Source organism: Lissotriton helveticus, chromosome 1_1, assembly GCF_964261635.1.
Source record: "Lissotriton helveticus chromosome 1_1, aLisHel1.1, whole genome shotgun sequence".
In the NCBI taxonomy this organism is placed as follows: domain Eukaryota; kingdom Metazoa; phylum Chordata; class Amphibia; order Caudata; family Salamandridae; genus Lissotriton; species Lissotriton helveticus.
This window is the reverse complement of record NC_136057.1, coordinates 1,432,539,449-1,432,562,907: the sequence shown is the minus strand read 5'-3', so window position 1 is coordinate 1,432,562,907 and position 23,459 is coordinate 1,432,539,449. Positions and strand designations below refer to the sequence as shown.

The window sequence follows — 23,459 nt, the reverse complement described above, 5'->3', positions numbered from 1 at the left end:
TATTGGGTATTATTTTATTATATTTTATTACTATATATATATATGTTTAATAAATATGAAATAAAAAAATATTTATTTAACTTTCATTAATTATTTAATTATTATAAGTTAATTTAAGTAATTTTAAGTATATTTTAGTAATTAATTATTAATATTAATTTAATTTAACACTGTTTTTAGTAAATACGATATTTTTTACAACTATATTTTTGTAAACGATATTTTGTACTCGATATTTTTGTACTTACCTGTTTGTACATACAAACTCGATATTTTTGCTGTAGATATTTTTTCCTCGATATTTTGGGTAGTCGATATTTTGGTAGTCGATATTCTTTCAGTGATCCATATGCATGTAGGGGCAGGCAGACTAGGAAGCTGGGGGAAAAAATCTGGTCGCCAATTACGAAGTTGGAAAACGATACTGGATGCCCCACTAAGCTGATAGCCTGCTATCTTTAGGTACTTTTAGTATTAATTCATTAAATAAGACTTCAGTTTATCATAAGGCACTCAAAATGGGCGGCGCAACACAGCCTCCTTCTAGGAAGTTATGTATAGGTACTTGCATTATTGTAAATAATGATGAATTGCTGTTTCTCCTTTTCATACAGTGTTCTTACTACAAGTTTATAAGCTGCATGTATTTATTCTTTTTATTTTGAATTGATATGCATGATTGTTTTGAATTGTTTGTAACTTGGACCTCTCTGGGTAATAATAATAAAAAAGAAATAAAAAAAGAAAGAGGTGGTCTCACCACCTAGGGGGTCACTAGAGGAGAATGACTGACTGAATACTTTATCTTTGGCCCCGCACTCTGAAAGCGCTGCAATGGGTGACACATTAATTATGGAAAATGAGATGGGAGATGAAAGCTGTGTAAATGTTATAATTGAGCTAAAGTTAATTTTGACTAAAAAAGTGTTATGTACAGATAATGTTATAGATAATGTCATGGATATTGATGTAACTGTAACAAATACAAATGTTAATGTTAACGATAATACGACAGTAAGCCCAGAAGCTTCATTTTTGTCTAACCACCCTGAAGGTACAGGAGTCAGTTATGCTGACTCCCTTGTAATTAGTACTTGGAATATAGCGGGAATTGCCTCGAAATTATGTACCCCGTTCTGGGATAACTTTATTACATGTGGGTATGATATTATATGCTTGCAAGAGACCTGGCACAGAGAACAAATACAAATTGAAGGTTATACCTCCTATAACGTGGCTGCAGTAGCATCTAAGGCTGGTAGAGCTAAGGGAGGCCTATTGACTTTGGTCTCAACTAAATTGACGGAATTTAAAGTTGAGGGACATACAGTAGTATGCCAGCATGCGTCTGTATTGAGAGTAACACACAGTCATGGCAGGGACTTAATCATTGTAAATTTTTATAACAACATTGTGGGCCCTAAACGGGACAAGATTCTCCCCGAAGTTGAATGTGCTATTGAAACTGCTATTGCTCTTTCAAAGAATAACTTTGCAATATTGTGGACAGGCGACTTTAACATTCAAGCCTGTAGTCATGCTCGGAGGGGGATTTGCGGTCACCATGAAGAGCATGCAGGAGGTGACAGCGTTTTCGTTAATCATTTTCCGCAGAGTAATTACGGCAGCGCACTGAATAACCTAATAGCCAAATTTAATCTGGAATTACTTGAATGTATAAAGAATAAAAATAATGAGAAGTGCCCAACATTTAGGGGGAGAGATGCCCATTCAAATATCGACCATATTTTGGTGTCCAATGGTTCAGTTTTCTCCAATGTTTGGGTAATAGAGCAGCCTGTGAGCGATCACAATAGCATTTCAGTGGAGTTAATGGGCTGGGGCCCAAAAACTGTTGTGCACGGTAGATCTGTCCATGGGATTACTGTCGTGAGACCAAATGGTACCAGAATTAAATGGATTAAAATTGATCCTAACAAATTAATGAAGGATATTATTTGTAAATGTACCAGAGATGTTGAATACTGCCTTGCACCGAATGTGATAGCGTCCGCCGTTCTCTCTAATTTCATGAAAATTACATGCACAGTTGAAAATTCTTTGCTAAAAAGAAATAGGAAGCCTAAAAGAAATAAAACTGTGTGGTTTGACAAACATTGTGCTAAGACTCTAAAAAGGCTAAAAAGTGTACTTTATGTTAAACCAAGAGATCAAGAGAGAGTTAGAGAAGAACGAATTAATTATAAATTGGCCCTGTCATCTAGGAAAAGGGAGTTGCAGAACGATGCCTGGAATAAACTTGATATGGCCGCTGCAACCAAAAACCATAAACTCTTCTGGGAAACTATAAATGGTCCATTCTTAAAAAATGATAATATTCCCGAGGTCAGTTCCCATGTCAGTTGTCTTGCATGGATTGCACATTTCTCAGAGATTTTTAACTCTGATTTTAATCCAGATGGGTCTACTTTTTGTTTTAAATGGCAGAAAATGCAGTTGTTTTTAACCTTAAATGAAGTGACAGAGGCAATTAAAAACAGTAAGGGGGGTAAAGCACCTGGGCCTGATGGGGTACCCATGGATTTTTACAAACATGAAATATCTCTATGGGCCCCAATTTTAACCCGTTATTTTAATGCTGCGGTGGAAGATAATTTACCACTGACATGGGGCCAGTCAATCATCATACCCCTCTACAAAAAAGGATCTAGGTCGGAGGCCCGGAATTACCGACCAATCTCACTTCTGGACTCGACAGTTAAAATCCTAAGTCGAGCACTATTAGTGAGACTGGAAGTCTGGGCTGAGGAGAAAAACATCTTGTCCCCGGTGCAGTATGGGTTCCGTAGGGGAATAGGTACAATGGAGCAGTGCGTGAACCTGGAACTCATAGTCGGCAAGTATACTAAAGCTAAATTTGGTAACCTTTACCTATGCTTCCCGACTTGAGTTCCGCGTTCGATCTGGTGGAACACGCACTGCTCTGGCCCACTTTATTGGCAATGGGTGCCCCCACTGAAATTATCCATCTGCTTGCCCGTTTGTATAATAATCTATCAAGCAAAGTTAGGTTTGGAACAGACGGCGAGTGCACCCCTTTTTTTAAAGTTAGGAGAGGCATCCGTCAAGGATGCGTACTCGCCCCCCTACTATTTTCTCTTTTTATTAATCAGGTTGACGCAATTTTAAGAAAGACTAATGCAGATGCTCCCATCATAAATGGTAACCCTATCCCAATCCTTTTATACGCGGACGACGCGGACCTCCTCTCTAGGACTCATAATGGACTGCAACACTTAATTAATCAATTCCACGTATTTATTGAAAATAGGAAATTGAAAATTAATAAAGGGAAGACGGTTACTATGGTGTGTGGTAAGAAACCTAAAAGAAACAAGCCCTTTTGTTTAGAAGGGGGGAGACTGGAATCTGTTAACAGTTTCTGTTATTTGCGTATCACTTTTTCAGGAGATGGGAGATGGATAAATGAACAAAAAAGCATTCTTTTTAAAATGGTAAGGAATACAAACTGTATTTTCAGATTTGCTGCTAAATTAGGGGATTGCAGAATTCATGAAATGCAACCATTTTTAACGCTAGATGCATTTCTTCAGCTATATATGGGGCCGGGGTTTGGGGGTATGATGCACAGAGTGCCAAATCTGTTCAGGGGAAGGAGAATGCGTTTTTAAAAAGATTAATTAGTGCCCCAGTTTCGGCCTCAACTGAGTTAATACATAAGGAACTAGATATGCATTATGTCAATGATTTAATTGTTCTCCGTCCTCTGTCCTTATGGTGCTCAATTTGGGCAAAGGAGGAGACAAAGTTTACGCAGGACGTAATAACCGATTGTATTAAACTTGATCGCCGATCGAATATCCCTTGGCTGAATAGTATACACTATTGGTATAAAACACTGTATGGTTTGGATATTTTTAATGATTTAACAATGGACCCTATATTGTCAAAGCGGGAGTTGAAGGTCTCGTTTTTGAAATATACATCCGGGATTAGAATGGAAAAATATGATAAACAGAGTACATTCAATTTTTACCAGCAATATAACATCAATGAAGGTTTTCAATCCTACCTTGCAACTGTTAGTATTCCTTCCCATCGATTTGTATTAACCCGTCTCCGCCTAGGAATTGTGCATCATCTTGTGGACTTTAATGTGCCTAAAAAACCCGGAACTTTTTTGTGCCCATGTGATGGCAAATCAAAACAGAGTACGTGTCATTTTATGTTATCCTGTACTTTTTATACTTCCTTTAGGAAATTTTATTTGAGACCCATCTTTTTAAAATATAATACGTATCATTTACAAATAGCAATGAAACTATTGTTTAATTTAGAGACCCCAGATGTATGTTTTCATGTGGCCACCTATATTTTAAAATGTATTTTTGCAAGAAAATCAATTATCATATGAACTTTTTCAGCTGCTAAATGTACTGTGCACTTTAAATAAGATGTGCTGACATTATGCACTTTACCTTGCTAAATTTGCACATACATGTATGTTGGATTAATCGCTGCTATTGTATAATTTGCACTGTTGGAAAGGCTTAGCATTTGCACCTTGTTCCACCCTTTATTTTTACTGTGTATAGCTAGATTAAGTGCTGCCAATTGCATATTGCACTTTAGGAAGGATTCTTTTGAATTGCCAATTTTGCACATACATTAATGTAGCGATGATATTTAGCACTTTAATTGCATATTTGCACATAACTAAAGGTTGTATAATTGTCACTATTACAGATAAATGCATTCTTTTGAATTGCTTAATGTTTACGTTCTACAAATGCTGCTAAATGTATATTAGACATAGAATTAACTGTATAGGGTTTTTCGTTTGAGCTCTATCTTGATACATTGTGTTTTTATTTCAATGGTAGCATGTTCTAGTTTTGTGTAATTTTTACTGATGTTCATTATGTCTGTTGCTATATGGTTGTATTTTTTACAAACCGAATAAAGCATCTTTGACTGACTGACTAACACAGCTGCTGGGGGTATGCAATCAAGAGGCTGCTCTATATGCATGTAGGGGCAGGCAGACTAGGAAGCTGGGGGGAAAAATCTGGTCGCCATTTACGAAGTTGGAAAACGATACTGGATGCCCCACTAAGCTGATAGCCTGCTATCTTTAGGTACTTTTAGTATTAATTCATTAAATAAGACTTCAGTTTATCATAGGGCACTCAAAATGGGCGGCTCAACACATCCTCCTTCTAGGAGGCTATGTATAGGTACTTGCATTATGGTAAATAATGATGAATTGCTGTTTCTCCTTTTTATACAGTGTTCTTACTACAAGTTTATAAGCGGCATGTATTTATTCTTTTTATTTTGAATTGATATGCATGATTGTCTTGAATTGTTTGTAACTTGGACCTCTCTGGGTAATAATAATAAAAAAGAAATAAAAAAAGAAAGAGGTGGTCTCACCTCCTAGGGGGTCAGAAACCTGTCTGTGGTGGCAGGCTGAACAAGACCAGTCAGACACCACACTAGGGGACTGGCAGGTTTCAGGGAATACCTCCAAGGTACCCTCTGGGTGCATGTATTAATACATCCACACTGGAATCAGTGTGGGTTTATTAATACCAGGTGTTTGATACCAAACACCATAGGTTTCAGTGAAGCCATTATCGAGCTGGGAAATTCGTTTTGACCAGTGCCCATAACATACCTTCAGATGGCTTCCCTGCTCTCTTGTAACATCCAGCAATGGAACTAGACATTACAGGGGCATATCTACTCATGCAAATATGTTCTCACGTTCTATAGTGAACCCTGCCATAAGGATCCAAGGCCTGTTGTAGGGGTGACTTACATATGGCACCATGGAGTGTCTTTGACATGGCAAAAATAAGTGTGCTATCCCATGTTTTTAAACATAGTTTGCATCATTTAAAGGAGCCTGCAATAGCAGTCTGTGTGGAATTTGTGTGTGGGTCCCTTGGGTTGGCATAAGATATGCTGCAGCCCTAAGGGACCCTCTTTAGTTCCTATGAACTAGGTACATGGGGTACCATTTACTAGGAACTCGCAAGGGTGCTAGAGTACTTAGCAAATTGCTAAACAACCAGGCATCACTTTGTTTTAAGGAAGAAGCACAGGCACTGAGGTCTGAGTTATGATAAGCAGGCCTCAGCGCACTGTCAAAGTCGAAATCAGCATCTAGCAGCTAAAAAGGGGGAAAAAGTAGGGGAACAACTGCAACAAAAGCCCAGTTTCCTACAGTAAAGATGGCGCTACAAGACAAAATTGATTCGACAACCGTGAGCACTTATTTTATTTTTAAAATGTACAAGATCACTTTTAGGCCCATGACAGGCAAAGCCTTTGGTGCAAAGCAGTTGGCACACAGCAAATCTGTGTTCCGAGTGGTGGCCTTTCTGTGCTTATCAAGTTGATATACTGTAGAAAGGTGGGTTATGCACTCAGCTTTATCTTTGACAAAATCCTTCAGGGAACACAACGATTCTCATGATGTTCTGTTTGCATGCAAGTGGCTCAGATATTGCCGTCAGCCAATAAGCAACGTGAGTTAGCATCACACTAACCTGAGCCACCTGGAACGCCAATTCAGCCAGCCATGAAATACTCCACATAGACAGAGGATATTTAAAGTGCTTGACTTGGGAGCTCAGATCTCAGAATGTCCTGGCACGTTTACACACTTTCGGATACAGGAATATTATGAGTCAAGACTAACATTTTGAGGGGGGAAAGGGGGGCGGGGCAAAGACAAGCTAATTGAATATGTAGAATTTCGTAAGACCTCCAGTGGAAGCAGGTGTAGTAGTCTGGGCTCCCTATTAAAGGACACACTACCAAAGATTCCTAGAGGGATCCCTCGCTTTCGTTTTCTAGAGAGAAAGATTGTGGCTTGTCATGGCAGCCTCCAGCTGGTCCTAAAATGTTCCCTCTAGCTTGCCGATCCACTAATGCCTAATGTAATGTTCGTGAATGGTGCACAACTACTTTAATGTGTGTGAGTATTGTGCTGTACCATCACTTTAACGCACCTGTACCTTTGGAGCTATTCACACCCTGATAGTTTGAATAAAGAACCACAGAACAATACAGCGATAGCAATAATAATGTCTGAGGGGTCTGTATGAGAACTACAATGTTCCACGCCTCACCGTATTGTGGACAGTAAACAAGAACCCAGGTTTGACCGGAGAATCAAACAAATCTTCGCTTCCTGTTGGCAGGATGCACACTAGCATCTCGAGCCATGAGTAGGGCAGACGGTGTCCCTCAAGACTCACCTTGGACTGAGAGAGTTTGTGCTTCTTGTTGAGAACGAAAACACCTTTATCCACTGCCACAAGGCCAACTCGTGCATTGTGGTCACCCGTCACCTTCAACCTCATGGACTTTCCCGGCTCTTTGTCTCTATTGTCATTGGCTGTTGCCCCCGTTACTTGCAACTGTTGAAAAGGAATTGTTTTAAAAAGAAAATTGAAGCTGGTTGACCTTGCTTTAGATGATACTTTAACAAATTGTCAGAATTTGACTTTTCAAATACCCGCTGTATACACTTCATATTGTCTAAGATCAAGTCAGCACTGTAGAATTTGGCCATGCACTTTGCCCAGCACTCCTGTCCTAAACAACCCTTGTTAACAATGCCTCTGGGCTTAAGATTCAGCTGTCACCTTGGCTCAGATTTCACGCATTTGCAGAGGACAGTGGTCACAGGGCACAGACTATGGAATTGGCATGTCCCTTTCCACCTTCTGGTTTCCTCAAAGAAGGAGTTTTAGTCATGGTCAGGGGGCACAGGGCATCATGTTTGACTTTGCCATGTGCTTAACCCAGTTTCCCCCAAAACAAGCACCAAGCTGTCCCTAAACACATGGCCTGGCTTTGACCATTCCTTTGGTCCACAGAGCCCATGCCTACTGGGCATGACCAATTGCTGTTCTGGGTGAACACTGGGTACTATAATGTGTGCTCAGTATCCTCTACCTGCTTTACCCGCTAAGCATGGATCTGCAGTAGCTGTAATTATATTATCCATTCTGATGAGATTTACAATAGAACAGGCAACATTTGGGCTTCCCTATAACCTCCATCTTCTGTGAACAGTTCAGCAGTAGAGGAGGAGGCTTATAAGCCTGCTTGTAGAAAATGACAGCTTTAGAAGGCTTACCGTTCCCATGCAGGTGTCCTTCACATCCACCCAGATGGAGTCTGCCACAATCTCGCCCTGTACGTAGTAATAGGCAATGACGCGGAAAGAGGGGATGTAGTCCGGAACGAAAGGAATGGTCATTGTCACCAGCGATTGCCCCGGCTTCCTCTCTTGTTGGCCAACTTTGTAAATTCTTCCTTTGCTCATGATCTGTGGGGGCAGAGAGATTTTGACAGCGATTCATTAGTGTGTTGCAAAATCAAAGATCCAAGGCACCAGAAAGTCTTCTGTTACAAGTTGGAAATTTCTGTGTAATACGCAGCCCCATACAAAAAAATGGCACACACTTGCAGGACTAAAGTATACAAAAAGGTGATGGACGGATGGAATGACTGAATTAATCTCAGCCACTGGTAATTATTTTGGGCCGCATCAGTATTTTGCACACTATGAGGTCGATTATGATGGCGGACGGACCCCCGAGGTGGAGGGACCGCGCGCAGGGGCAGCGGCGTTCCCTCCTTTGGAATTAGGATGTGACCGCCACCCGGCGGTCACATCCCGTATATTTAACATTGCGGCGTGTGCTGCTTTAAGTGGCACCCGCTACAAAGTTAAAAATGCATGCTGTGCATTTGCATGCACAAAGCGGCAGGCACCGCGCGGTGCCTGCCGCATTGTGCATGCAACTGCAGGGGGGTACCATAGTTAACCCCCATGTGCATCCCCACGACCCCTTCACCCTAGGGGCCCACAACGGGCCCCGAAAGCAAAGACCGTATGCCTTTCCACGGCGGCAATGCCGCCGTGGAAAGGCATTGGACCGCCATCATCATAATATGGTTGGCGGTGTCTCGCAGACACCGCCACCATATGTGAGCAATTTTTCCGCCAGTCATGAAGGCGACCGGCGGAAAAGCGGCGGACGGTCTTGCCATCTGCCGCGGACCCCCCAGCCATCCTAATGTGGCGGGGGGTCATTTCAGGGAGAATGGCGGACGGATTGCCCCCGCCAGCACTGCGGAGGCAATCCGTTCGCCATCATAATCGACCCCTATGTTACCTCAGTTTGGACACAGCCACATGCAAATCAGTCTTGACTCTGATCCAATGGAATCAGTCAAACCTGAACTGCCAGGACAAGTCCATTTGCAGGAGGCAGAAAGTGTCATGTGGACAAAACGTGCACCATCTTAATGGAGTCATTTTATGGCAATATAATCTAAAAATCAATATGATCTGAAATCAGTCTGGATTGTCCCTGGAGCACTTATGGTACTTGGCAGCACGATCATGAAAGCAGAACTTTGGCACAAAACATGTAACTAGTTTGCTGTCGTGAATGAGCTAAAATATCAAAACACTTACAGGATTCTGAACCTGCTAGAAAAAATACGCTATGCGAAAACTCAGTTGCTAGCAAAAATGTCTGTCTTTTACGAGATGTACACAGAATTTTACCGGGTCACACCTTGGAATCAGCAATTATTACAAATTCCTAAGAGTAAACATATGCATATACATTTGTTCATAGGAAGTACAGAATGTAATCCAAAAGTGTCTTTGCACTTTTGGTTTCTTTCTCTACTGGGAAAATATTTCCTTCATAAATACTTAACTTTGTGGATATTCCTTTCCCATGTATTTCTTCTCCTGACAGGCTCTTCTCTAAAACAGTTTTCAATGAGGGAAGAAACCTACCTTTGAAGATAGCCAAAAACCTGCTGGTTTGATGGCATTCACCAACTAATGCATGCGGACTCACCCGGGGAGTCCACACAGAAATTGCATCAGTTTCATTTTCTGGAGAATTAAATAGTTTGGCATTAATTATAGGTTTAAATGTGCTTGTATTATGCTGTATATTCTGATAAATTCCTTATCCGGCTCTTATCATCATCATCAATACTCTTTATTCCGGCATTGTCTCATGAAAGACAGACAAATACATATCTAAAACATAATGCAAAGCATGTGATAAAACATGCAGTCATTCATTAAAATTTGATTAAACAGACTGATTAAGACGGCTGACACAAGGCCGGGTAAAACATTGAAATAGGGGAGACCTCTCTCTGCCAACTTTCGGCATACGCTACTAGACATATGATAAAATATTGGACACTTTTAGTGTCATTATTCCATAAACTAGAGGCAAAATAAAACTATAAAAACCATCGAATTTTCTCGCAGTTAATTAACAATATGGAGTTCTCTTAAACTTCACCATAGTACTATGCACAGCAATTTTGATGGTGTAAAGGTTTACCTATCAGCATCTAGCAAAGCATATTTCCGCCTGATACATCACATTGCAGATAAAAACTCTGGGGCCGATTCACAGAACTATTCTAAGATAAAATCCTAAACTTACTACTTTCGGTATTCCCAGAAGGCATTTAGTAGTAGTAAAGTTAGGACTCCTAACTTTACTACTACTAAACTGAGACAAAATCCCAACTTAACGACTTAGGAGTCCTAACTTTACTACTACTAAATGTCTTTTGTGAATACCAGAAGTAGTAAGTTTAGGATTTAATCTCAGATTAGTTCTGTGAATTGGCCCCTTTGAGACTGCAAATAATATATTTCCCCTGGTATCTGTTTTGAGAATTCTATATAACTCCATATGCTATGCAGTCCCTAACTTTCTGCACATGGAAATTCACAATTTGGCCGTAACCCTGTTACTCTCTGGGCAGTTTCATTGGTCAGTCCACAAGATATGCAGCTCTGCTCCTCTATGGTGCCTGCACTAGCCCATTTGTGTGTATGTAGTGGGATAGTCCCATATCTAAACTGCAGATGGAGTTTTCCGGTCATTTTAGGTTTGATTTTGTCTAAAAACTCTTCAGAGCAAAACCAAAGGGGATGATGGACAGAGTGCTGAACATTGCAAGCACTCACCCCCAGTCATCTGATCTGGGTTTAATCCATCATCATTCTTTAGCTCACTCCACCACCCAAGTTCAGACATGGCCGTATGCAAATCAGTCTGACCCTGTGCCTCATGGGAACAGTCCAGCCCGAACTGCCAAGCCATGCCTTCCCTGGACCGGAAACAAGCATCCTGGGACCGGTTTCTGGCTAATCAGCTGTCATCAGCCAGGCTAGCTTGAATCCGGTGGCACAGTGTGCAGGGACCCACTTCTGGGCACACCTTGCCAACTTAGGGCGAATAAAGCAAAACCAAAGAGGAAGATGGACGGAGTGTTGAACATTGCAAGCACCCGTACTCCAGTCAATTGATCTGGGTTTAATCCATCATCATTCTTTAGCTCACTCCGCCACCCCAGTTCAGACATGGCCATATGCAAATTGATCTGACCCTGTGCCTCTTGGGAACAATCCAGCCCGAACTCCCAAGCCATGTCTTCCCTGGACCGGAAACAAGCATACTGGGACCGGTTTCTGGCTAATCAGTGTCTTCAGCCAGGCTAGCTTGAATCCAGTGGCACAGTGAGCAAGGGACCCACATCCTGGCATACACTGCCAACTTAGGGCGAACAATACAAAATTAAAGGGGATGATGGACGAAGTATTGAACATTGCAAGCACTCACCCACAGTCAACTGATCCGGGTTTAATCATCATCATTCTTTAGCTCACTCCGCCACCCCAGTTTAGACATGGCCATATGCAAATCCGTCTGACCCTTTGCCTCATGGGAACAGTCCAGCCCGAACTGCCAAGCCACGTCTTGCTGGGATGGAAACAAGCATCATAGAACCAGTTTCTGGCTAATCTGCCGTCATCAGCCAGGCTAGCTTGAATCCAGTGGCACAGTGAGCAAGGGACCCACGTCTGGGCATACACTGCTAACTTAGGGCAAACAAAGCAAAACCAAAGGGAATGATGGACGAAGTGTTGAACATTGCAAGCACTCACCCCCAGTCAATTGAAATGGGTTTAGTCCATCATAATTCTTTAGCTCACTCCGCCACCCCAGTTCAGACATGGCCATATGCAAATCAGTCTGACCCTGTGCCTCATGGGAACAGTCCTGCCTGAACTGTCAAGCTATGTCTTCCCTGGACCAGAAACAAGCATTTTGGGACCGATTTCTGGCTAATCAGCCGTCATCAGCCAGGCTAGCTTGAATCCAGTGGCACAGTGATCAAGGGACCCACCTCTGGGCATTCACTGCTAACTTAGGGCGAACAAAGCAAAACCAAAGGGGATTTATGGACGGAGTGTTGAACAGTGCAAGCACTCACCCCCAGTCAACTGATCTGGGTTTAATCCATCATCATACTTTAGCTAAGTCTGCCACCCCAGTTCAGACATGGCCATATGCAAATCAGTCTGACCCAGTGCATCATGGGAACAGTCAAGCCCAAACTGCCGAGTCATGTCTTCCCTGTACCGGAAACAAGCATCCTGGTACCAGTTTCTGGCTAATCAGCCATCATCAGCCAGGCTACCTTGAATCCAGTGGTACAGTGAGCAAGGGACCCACGTCTGGGCCTACCTTGCCAACTTAGGGCGAACAAGGCAATACCAAAGGGGATTATGGACGGAGTGTTGAACATTGCAAGCACTCACCCCCAGTCAACTGGTCTGGGTTTAATCCATCATCATTCTTTAGCTCACTCAGCCACCCCAGTTCAGACATGGCCATATACAAATTAATCTAACCCTGTGCCTCAGGGCAACAGTCCAGCCCGAACTGCCAAACCATGTCTTGCCTGGACCAGAAACAAGCATCCTGGGACCGGTTTCTGGCTAATCAGCCATCATCAGCAAGGCTAGCTTGAATCCAGTGGCACAGTGATCAAGGGACTCACCTCTGGGCATACACTGCTAACTTTGGGCGAACAAAGCAAAACCAAAGGGGATTAGGAATGATGTGCTGAACATTGCAAGCACTCACCCCCAGTAAACTGATCTGGGTTTAATCCATCATCATTCTTTAGCTCACTCCGCCACCCCATTTCAGACATGGACATATGCAAATCAGTCTGAACCGGTGCCTCATGGGAACAGTCCAGCCCGAAGTGCCAGGCCATGTCTTCCCTGGACCGAAAACAAGCATCATCGGACCGGTTTCTGGCTAATCAGCCATCATCAGCCAGGCTAGCTTGAACCCAGTGGCACAGTGAGCAAGGGACCCACTTCTGGCTATAACCTGCCAACTTAGGGCGAACAAAGCAAAATCAAAGAGGATGATGGACGGAGTGTTGAACATTGCAAGCACTCACCCCCAGTCAACTGATCTGGGTTTAATCCATCATCATTCTTTAGCTCACTCCACCACCCCAGTTCAGACATGGCCGTATGCAAATCAGACTGACCCTGTGCCTCATGGGAACAGTCCAGCCCGAACTGCCAAGCCATGCCTTCCCTGGACCGGAAACAAGCATCTTGGGACCGGTTTCTGGCTAATCACCGTCATCAGCCAGGCTAGCTTGAATCCGGTGGCACAGTGTGCAAGGGACCCACTTCTGGGCACACCTTGCCAACTTAGGGCGAACAAAGCAAAACCAAAGAGGAAGATGGACGGAGTGTTGAACATTGCAAGCACCCGTACTACAGTCAATTGATCTGGGTTTAATCCATCATCATTCTTTAGCTCACTCCGCCACCCCAGTTCAGACATGGCCATATGCAAATTGATCTGACCCTGTGCCTCATGGGAACAATCCAGCCCGAACTCCCAAGCCATGTCGTCCCTGGACCGGAAACAAGCATTCTGGGACCGGTTTCTGGCTAATCAGTGTCTTCAGCCAGGCTAGCTTGAATCCAGTGGCACAGTGAGCAAGGGACCCACATCCTGGCATACACTGCCAACTTAGGGCGAACAATACAAAATTAAAGGGGATGATGGACGAAGTATTGAACATTGCAAGCACTCACCCACAGTCAACTGATCCGGATTTAATCATCATCATTCTTTAGCTCACTCCGCCACCCCAGTTTAGACATGGCCATATGCAAATCCGTCTGACCCTTTGCCTCATGGGAACAGTCCAGCCCGAACTGCCAAGCCACGTCTTGCTGGGATGGAAACAAGCATCATAGGACCAGTTTCTGGCTAATCAGCCGTCATCAGCCAGGCTAGCTTGAATCCAGTGGCACAGTGAGCAAGGGACCCACGTCTGGGCATACACTGCTAACTTAGGGCAAACAAAGCAAAACCAAAGGGAATGATGGACGAAGTGTTGAACATTGCAAGCACTCACCCCCAGTCAATTGAAATGGGTTTAATCCATTATAATTCTTTAGCTCACTCCGCCACCCCAGTTCAGACATGGCCATATGCAAATCAGTCTGACCCTGTGCCTCATGGGAACAGTCCTGCCTGAACTGTCAAGCTATGTCTTCCCTGGACCAGAAACAAGCATCCTGGGACCGATTTCTGGCTAATCAGCCGTCATTAGCCAGGCTAGCTTGAATCCAGTGGCACAGTGATCAAGGGACCCACATCTGGGCATTCACTGCTAACTTAGGGCGAACACAGCAAAACCAAAGGGGATTTATGGACGGAGTGTTGAACAGTGCAAGCACTCACCCCCAGTCAACTGGTCTGGGTTTAATCCATCATCATTCTTTAGCTCACTCAGCCACCCCAGTTCAGACATGGCCATATACAAATTAATCTAACCCTGTGCCTCAGGGACCCAGTCCAGCCCGAACTGCCAAACCATGTCTTGCCTGGACCAGAAACAAGCATCCTGGGACCGGTTTCTGGCTAATCAGTGTCTTCAGCCAGGCTAGCTTGAATCCAGTGGCACAGTGAGCAAGGGACCCACATCCTGGCATACACTGCCAACTTAGGGCGAACAATACAAAATTAAAGGGGATGATGGACGAAGTATTGAACATTGCAAGCACTCACCCACAGTCAACTGATCCGGATTTAATCATCATCATTCTTTAGCTCACTCCGCCACCCCAGTTTAGACATGGCCATATGCAAATCCGTCTGACCCTTTGCCTCATGGGAACAGTCCAGCCCGAACTGCCAAGCCACGTCTTGCTGGGATGGAAACAAGCATCATAGGACCAGTTTCTGGCTAATCAGCCGTCATCAGCCAGGCTAGCTTGAATCCAGTGGCACAGTGAGCAAGGGACCCACGTCTGGGCATATACTGCTAACTTAGGGCAAACAAAGCAAAACCAAAGGGAATGATGGACGAAGTGTTGAACATTGCAAGCACTCACACCCAGTCAATTGAAATGGGTTTAATCCATTATAATTCTTTAGCTCACTCCGCCACCCCAGTTCAGACATGGCCATATGCAAATCAGTCTGACCCTGTGCCTCATGGGAACAGTCCTGCCTGAACTGTCAAGCTATGTCTTCCCTGGACCAGAAACAAGCATCCTGGGACCGATTTCTGGCTAATCAGCCGTCATTAGCCAGGCTAGCTTGAATCCAGTGGCACAGTGATCAAGGGACCCACATCTGGGCATTCACTGCTAACTTAGGGCGAACAAAGCAAAACCAAAGGGGATTTATGGACGGAGTGTTGAACAGTGCAAGCACTCACCCCCGGTCAACTGGTCTGGGTTTAATCCATCATCATTCTTTAGCTCACTCAGCCACCCCAGTTCAGACATGGCCATATACAAATTAATCTAACCCTGTGCCTCAGGGACACAGTCCAGCCCGAACTGCCATACCATGTCTTGCCTGGACCAGAAACAAGCATCCTGGGACCGGTTTCTGGCTAATCAGCCATCATCAGCAAGGCTAGCTTGAATCCAGTGGCACAGTGATCAAGGGACCCACCTCTGGGCATACACTGCTAACTTAGGGCGAACAAAGCAAAACCAAAGGGGATTAGGAATGATGTGCTGAACATTGCAAGCACTCACCCCCAGTAAACTGATCTGGGTTTAATCCATCATCAATCTTTAGCTCACTCCGCCACCCCATTTCAGACATGGACATATGCAAATCAGTCTGAACCGGTGCCTCATGGGAACAGTCCAGCCCGAACTGCCAGGCCATGTCTTCCCTGGACCGGAAACAAGCATCATCAGACCAGTTTCTGGCTAATCAGCCATTATCAGCCAGGCTAGCTTGAACCCAGTGGCACAGTGAGCAAGGGACCCACTTCTGGGTATAACCTGCCAACTTAGGGCGAACAAAGCAAAATCAAAGAGGATGATGGACGGAGTGTTGAACATTGCAAGCACTCACCCCCAGTCAACTGATCTGGGTTTAATCCATCATCATTCTTTAGCTCACTCCGCCACCCCAGTTCAGACATGGCCATATGCAAATCGATCTGACCCTGTGCCTCATGGGAACAGTCCAGTCCGAACTGCCAAGCCATGTCTTACCTGGACCGGAAAAAAGCATTCTGGGACCGGTTTCTGGCTTATCAGTGTCTTCAGCCAGGCTAGCTTGAATCCAGTGGCAAAGTGAGCAAGGGACCCACATCCTGGCATACCCTGCCAACTTAGAGCAAACAGTGCAAAACCAAAGGGGATGATGGACAAAGTGTTGAACATTGCAAGCGCTCAACTCCTGTCAACTGATCTGGGTTTAATCATCATCATTCTTTAGCTCACTCCGCCACCCCAGTTCAGACATGGCCACATGCAAATTAGTCTGACCCTGTGCCTCATGGTAACAGTCCAGCCTGAACTGCCAAGCCATGTCTTCCTGTACCGGAAACAAGCATCCTGGGATCAGTTTCTGGCTAATCAACCCGTAATCAGCCAGGCTAGCGTGAATCCAGTGGCACAGTGAGCAAGGGACCCACGTCTGGGCATACACTGCTAACCTAGGGCGAACAAAGCAAAACCAAAGGGGATGATGGACGGAGTGTGGAACATTGCAAGCACTCACCCCCAGTCAACTGATCTGGGTTTAATCCATCATCATTCTTTAGCTCACTCCGCCACCCCAGTTCCAACATGGAGATATGCAAATCAGTCTGACCATGTGCCTCATGGGAACAGTCCTGCCTCAACTGTCAAGCTATGTCTTCCTTGGACCAGAAACAAGCATCCAGGGACCGATATCTGGCTAATCAGCCGCCATCAGTCAGGCTAGATTGAATCCAGTGGCACAGTGAGCAAGAGACCCCCGTCTGGGCACACCCTGACAACTTAGGGCAAACAAAGCAAAACCAAAGGGGAGAATGGACGGAGTGTTGAACATTGCAAGCACTCACCCCCAGTCAACTGATCTGGGCTTAATCCATCATCATTCTTTAGCTCAGTCTGCCACCCCAGTTCAGACATGGCCATATACAAATCAGTCTAACCCTGTTCATCATGGGAACAGTCAAGCCTGAACTGCCAAGCCATGTCTTCCCTGGACCGGAAACAAGCATCCTGTTACCAGTTTCTGGCTAATCAGCCATCATCAGCCAGGCTACCTTGAATCCAGTGGCAAAGTGAGCAAGGGACCCACAGCTGGGCCTACCCTGCCAACTTAGGGCAAACAAAGCAAAACCAAAGGGGATTATGGACGGAGTGTTGAACATTGCAAGCACTGACCCCCAGTCAACTGATATAGGTTTAATCCATCATCATTCTTTAGCTCACTCCGCCACCTCAGTTCAAACATGGCCATATGCAAACCAGTCTGACCCTGTGCCTCATGGGAACAGTCCTGCCTGAACTGCCAAGCTCTGTCTTTCCTGGACCAGAAACAAGCATCCTGGGACCAATTAATGGCTAATCAGCCGTCATCAGACAGTCTAGCTTTAATCCAGTGGCACAGTGAGCAACGGACCCACGTCTGGGCATACCCTGCCAACTTTGGGCGATCAAAGCAAAACCAAAGGGGATTATGGACGGAGTGTTGAACATTGCAAGCACTCACCCCCAGTCAACTGATCTGGGTTTAATCCATCATCATTCTTTAGCTCAGTCTGCCACCCCAGTTGAGACATGGCCATATGCAAAACAGTCTGACCCTGTGCATTATCGGAACAGTCAAGCCCGAACTGCCGAGCCATGTCTTCCCTTAACCGGAAACAAGCATCCTAGTACCAGTTCATGGCTAATGAGCCATCATCAGCAAGGCTACCTTGAATCCAGTGGCACAGTCAGCAAGGGACCCACGTCTGTGCGTACCCTGCCAACTTAGGGCGAATAAAGCAAAACCAAAGGGGATTATGGACGGAGTGTTGAACATTGCAGGCACTCACCCCAGTCATCTGGTCTGGGTTTAATCCATCATCATTCTTTAGCTCAGTCTGCCACCCCAGTTGAGACATGGCCATATGCAAAACAGTCTGACCCTGTGCATTATGGGAACAGTCAAGCCCAAACTGCCGAGCCAAGTCTTCCCTTGACCATAAACAAGCATCCTGGTACCAGTTCATGGCTAATGAGTCATCATCAGCCAGGCTACCTTGAATCCAGTGGCACAGTCAGCAAGGGACCCACGTCTGGGCCTACCCTGCCAACTTAGGGCGAACAAAGCAAAACCAAAGGGGATTATGGATGGAGTGTTGAACATTGCAGGCACTCACCCCAGTCATCTGGTCTGGGTTTAATCCATCATCATTCTTTAGCTCAGTCTGCCACCCCAGTTGAGACATGGCCCTATGCAAAACAGTCAGACCCTGTGCATTATGGGAACAGTCAAGCCCGAACTGCCGAGCCATGTCTTCCCTTAACCGGAAACAAGCATCCTGGTACCAGTTCATGGCTAATGAGCCATCATCAGCCAGGCTACCTTGAATCCAGTGGCACAGTCAGCAAGGGACCCACGTCTGGGCCTACCCTGCCAACTTAGGGCGAACAAAGCAAAACCAAAGGGGATTATGGACGGAGTGTTGAACATTGCAGGCACTCACCTCAGTAATCTGGTCTGGGTTTAATCCATCATCATTCTTTAGCTCACTCCGCCACCCCAGTTCAGACATGGCCATGTGCAAAGTAATCCAACCCTGTGCCTCAGGGGAACAGTCCAGCCTGTACTGCCAAACCATGTCTTTCCTGGACCGGAAACAAGCATCCTGGGACTGGTTTATGGCTAATCAGGCATCATCAGCCAGGCTAGCTTGAATCCAGTGGCACAGTGAGCAAGTGAAGCACGTCTGGCCATACCCTGCAAACTTAGGGTGAACAAAGCAAAACCAAAGGGGATTAGGAACGGTGTGTTGAACATTGCAAGCACTCACCCACAGTCAACTGATCTGGGTTTAATCCATCATCATTCTTTAGCTCACTCCGCCACCCCATTTCAGACATGGACATATACAAATCGGTCTGAACCTGTGCCTCATGGGAACAGTCCAGTCCGAACTGCCAAGCCATGTCTTCCCTGGACCATAATCAAGCATCCTGGGACCGATTTCTGGCTAATCAGCCGCCATCAGCCAGGCTAGATTGAATCCAGTGGCACAGTGAGCACGCGACCCCCGTATGGGCACACCCTGCCAATTTAGGGCGAACAAAGCATAACCAAAGGGGACAATGGACGGAGTGTTGAACATTGCAAGCACTCACCCCCAGTCAACTGATCTGGGCTTAATCCATCATCATTCTTTAGCTCAGTCTGCCACCCCAGTTCAGACATGGCCATATGCAAATCAGTCTGACCCGGTGCCTCATGGGAACAGTCCTGCCTGAACTGCCAAGCCATGTCTTCCCTGGACAAGAAACAAGCATCCTGGGACCAATTAATGGCTAATCAGCTGTCATCAGCCAGGCTAGCTTTAATCCAGTGGCACAGTGAGCAACGGACCCACGTCTGGGCATATCCTGCCAACTTTGGGCGAACAAAGCAAAACCAAAGGGGATTATGGACGGAGTGTTGAACATTGCAAGCACTCACCCCCAGTCAACTGATCTGGGTTTAATCCATCATCATTCTTTAGCTCAGTCTGCCACCCCAGTTGAGACATGGCCATATGCAAAACAGTCTGACCCTGTGCATTATGGGAACAGTCAAGCCTGAACTGCCGAGCCATGTCTTCCCTTGACCAGAAACAAGCAACCTGGTACCTGTTTATGGCTAATCAGCCATCATCAGCCAGGCTACCTTGAATCCAGTGGCACAGTCAGCAAGGGACCCACATCTGGGCCTACCGTGCCAACTTAGGGCGAACAAAGCAAAACCAAAGGGGATTATGGATGGAGAGTTGAACATTGCAAGCACTCACCCTAGTCATCTGGTCTTCGTTTAATCCTTCATCATTCTTTAGCTCACTCCGGCACCCCAGTTCAGTTTTGGCCATGTGCCAAGTAATCCGACCCTGTGCCTAATGGGAACAGTCTAGCCTGAACTGCCAAACCATGTCTTTCCTGGACCGAAAACAAGCATCCTGGGACTGGTTTCTGGCTAATCAGCCATCATCGGCCAGGCTAGCTTGAATCCAGTGGCACAGTGACCAAGGGACCCACGTCTGGGCATACCCTGCCAACTTAGGGTGAACAAAGCAAAACCAAAGGGGATTAGGAACGGTGTGTTGAACATTGCAAGCACTCACCCCCAGTCAACTGATCTGGGTTTAATCCATCATCATTCTTTAGCTCACTCCGCCACCCCATTTCAGACATGGATATATACAAATCAGTCTGAACCTGTGCCTCATGGGAACAGTCCAGTCCGAACTGCCAAGCCATGTCTTCCCTGGACCAGAATCAAGCATCCTGGGACTGATTTCTGGATAATCAGCCGCCATCAGCCAGGCTAGATTGAATCCAGTGACACAGTGAGCAAGGGACCCCCGTCTGGGCACACCCTGCCAACTTAGGGCGAACAAAGCAAAACCAAAGGGGACAATGGACGGAGTGTTGAACATTGCAAGCACTCACCCCCAGTCAACTGATCTGGGCTATATCTATCATCATTCTTTAGCTCAGTCTGCCACCCCAGTTCAGACATGGCCATATGCAAATCAGTCTGACCCTGTTGATCATGGGAACAGTCAAGCCTGAACTGCCAAGGCATGTCTTCCCTGGACCGGAAACAAGCATCCTGGTACCAGTTTCTGGCTAATCAGCCATCATCAGCCAGGCTAGCTTTAATCCAGTGGCACAGTGTGCAACAGACCCACGTCTGGGCATACCCTGCCAACTTTGGGCGAACAAAGCAAAACCAAAGGGGAATATGGACGGAGTGTTGAACATTGCAAGCAATCACCCCCAGTCAACTGATCTGGGTTTAATCCATCATCATTCTTTAGCTCAGTCTGCCACTCCAGTTGAGACATGGCCATATGCAAAACAGTCTGACCCTGTGCATTATGGGAACAGTCAAGCCCGAACTGCCGAGCCATGTCTTCCTTTGACCGGAAACAAGCATCCTGGTAGCAGTTTATGGCTAATCAGCAGCCAGGCTACCTTGAACCCAGTGGCACAGTCAGCAAGGGACCCACGTCTGGGCCTACCCTGCCAACTTAGGGCGAACAAAGCAAAACCAAAGTGGATTATGGATGGAGTGTTGAACATTGCAAGCACTCACCCCAGTCATCTGGTCTGGGTTTAATCCATCGTCATTCTTTAGCTCACTCCGCCACCCCAGTTCAGACATGGCCATGTGCAAAGTAATCCGACCCTGTGCCTCAGGGGAACAGTCCAGCCTGAACTGCCAAACCATGTCTTTCCTGGACCGGAAACAAGCATCCTGGGACTGGTTTCTAGCTAATCAGCCATCATCAGCCAGGCTAGCTTGAATCCAGTGGCACAGTGAGCAAGGGACCCACGTCTGGGCATACCCTCCCAAATTAGGCTGAACAAAGCAAAATCAAAGGGGATTAGGAACGGTGTGTTGAACATTGCAAGCACTCACCCCCAGTCAACTGTTCTGGGTTTAATCCATCATCATTCTTTAGCTCACTCCGCCACCCCATTTCAGACATGGATATATACAAATCAGTCTGAACCTGTGCCTCATGGGAACAGTCCAGTCCGAACTGCCAAGCCATGTCTTCCCTGGAGCAGAATCAAGCATCCTGGGACTGATTTCTGGATAATCAGCCGCCATCAGCCAAGCTAGATTGAATCCAGTGACACAGTGTGCAAGGGACCCCCGTCTGGGCACACCCTGCCAACTTAGGGCGAACAAAGCAAAACCAAAGGGGACAATGGACGGAGTGTTGAACATTGCAAGCACTCACCCCCAGTCAACTGATCTGGGCTATATCTATCATCATTCTTTAGCTCAGTCTGCCACCCCAGTTCAGACATGGCCATATGCAAATCAGTCTGACCCTGTTGATCATGGGAACAGTCAAGCCTGAACTGCCAAGGCATGTCTTCCCTGGACCGGAAACAAGCATCCTGGTACCAGTTTCTGGCTAATCAGCCATCATCAGCCAGGCTAGCTTTAATCCAGTGGCACAGTGTGCAACAGACCCACGTCTGGGCATACCCTGCCAACTTTGGGCGAACAAAGCAAAACCAAAGGGGAATATGGACGGAGTGTTGAACATTGCAAGCAATCACCCCCAGTCAACTGATCTGGGTTTAAGCCATCATCATTCTTTAGCTCAGTCTGCCACTCCAGTTGAGACATAGCCATATGCAAAACAGTGTGACCCTGTGCATTATGGGAACAGTCAAGCCCGAACTGCCGAGCCATGTCTTCCTTTGACCGGAAACAAGCATCCTGGTACCAGTTTATGGCTAATCAGCAGCCAGGCTACCTTGAACCCAGTGGCACAGTCAGCAAGGGACCCACGTCTGGGCCTACCCTGCCAACTTAGGGCGAACAAAGCAAAACCAAAGTGGATTATGGATGGAGTGTTGAACATTGCAAGCACTCACCCCAGTCATCTGGTCTGGGTTTAATCCATCATCATTCTTTAGCTCACTCCGCCACCTCAGTTCAAACATGGCCATATGCAAACCAGTCTGACCCTGTGCCTCATGGGAACAGTCCTGCCTGAACTGTCAAGCTATGTCTTTCCTGGACCAGAAACAAACATCCTGGGACCGATTAATGGCTAATCAGCCGTCATCAGCCAGTCTAGCTTTAATCCAGTGGCACAGTGAACAACAGACCCACGTCTGGGCATACCCTGCCAACTTTGGGCGAACAAAGCAAAACCAAAGGGGATTATGGACGGAGTGTTGAACATTGCAAGCACTCACCCCCAGTCAACGGATCTGGATTTAATCCATCATCATTCTTTAGCTCAGTCTGCCACCCCAGTTGAGACATGGCCAGTATGGGAACAGTCAAGCCCGAACTGCCGAGCCATGTCTTCCCTTAACCGGAAACAAGCATCCTGGTACCAGTTCATGGCTAATAAGCCATCATCAGCCAGGCTACCTTGAATCCAGTGGCACAGTCAGCAAGGGACCCACGTCTGGGCCTACCCTGCCAACTTAGGGCGAACAAAGCAAAACCAAAGGGGATAATGGACGGAGTGTTGAACATTGCAGGCACTCACCCCAGTAATCTGGTCTGGGT

At 45.8% G+C, this 23,459-nt stretch overlaps 1 protein-coding gene across 2 annotated transcripts in view; it reads right to left on the bottom strand.

Annotated features, from left to right (window-relative positions):
• LOC144826880 (A.superbus venom factor 1-like) overlaps window positions 1-23,459 on the bottom strand; it is a 1,649,148-nt gene that overhangs the window by 1,032,458 nt on the left and 593,231 nt on the right. For both annotated transcript variants that reach the window (XM_078685340.1, XM_078685347.1), the window contains 2 exons: window positions 8,141-8,332; window positions 7,254-7,415 (listed from right to left, as the gene is read on the bottom strand). In XM_078685340.1, coding sequence (XP_078541466.1) covers window positions 7,254-7,415; window positions 8,141-8,332 — 354 coding nt within the window. The remainder of the gene's footprint in view (window positions 1-7,253; window positions 7,416-8,140; window positions 8,333-23,459) is intronic.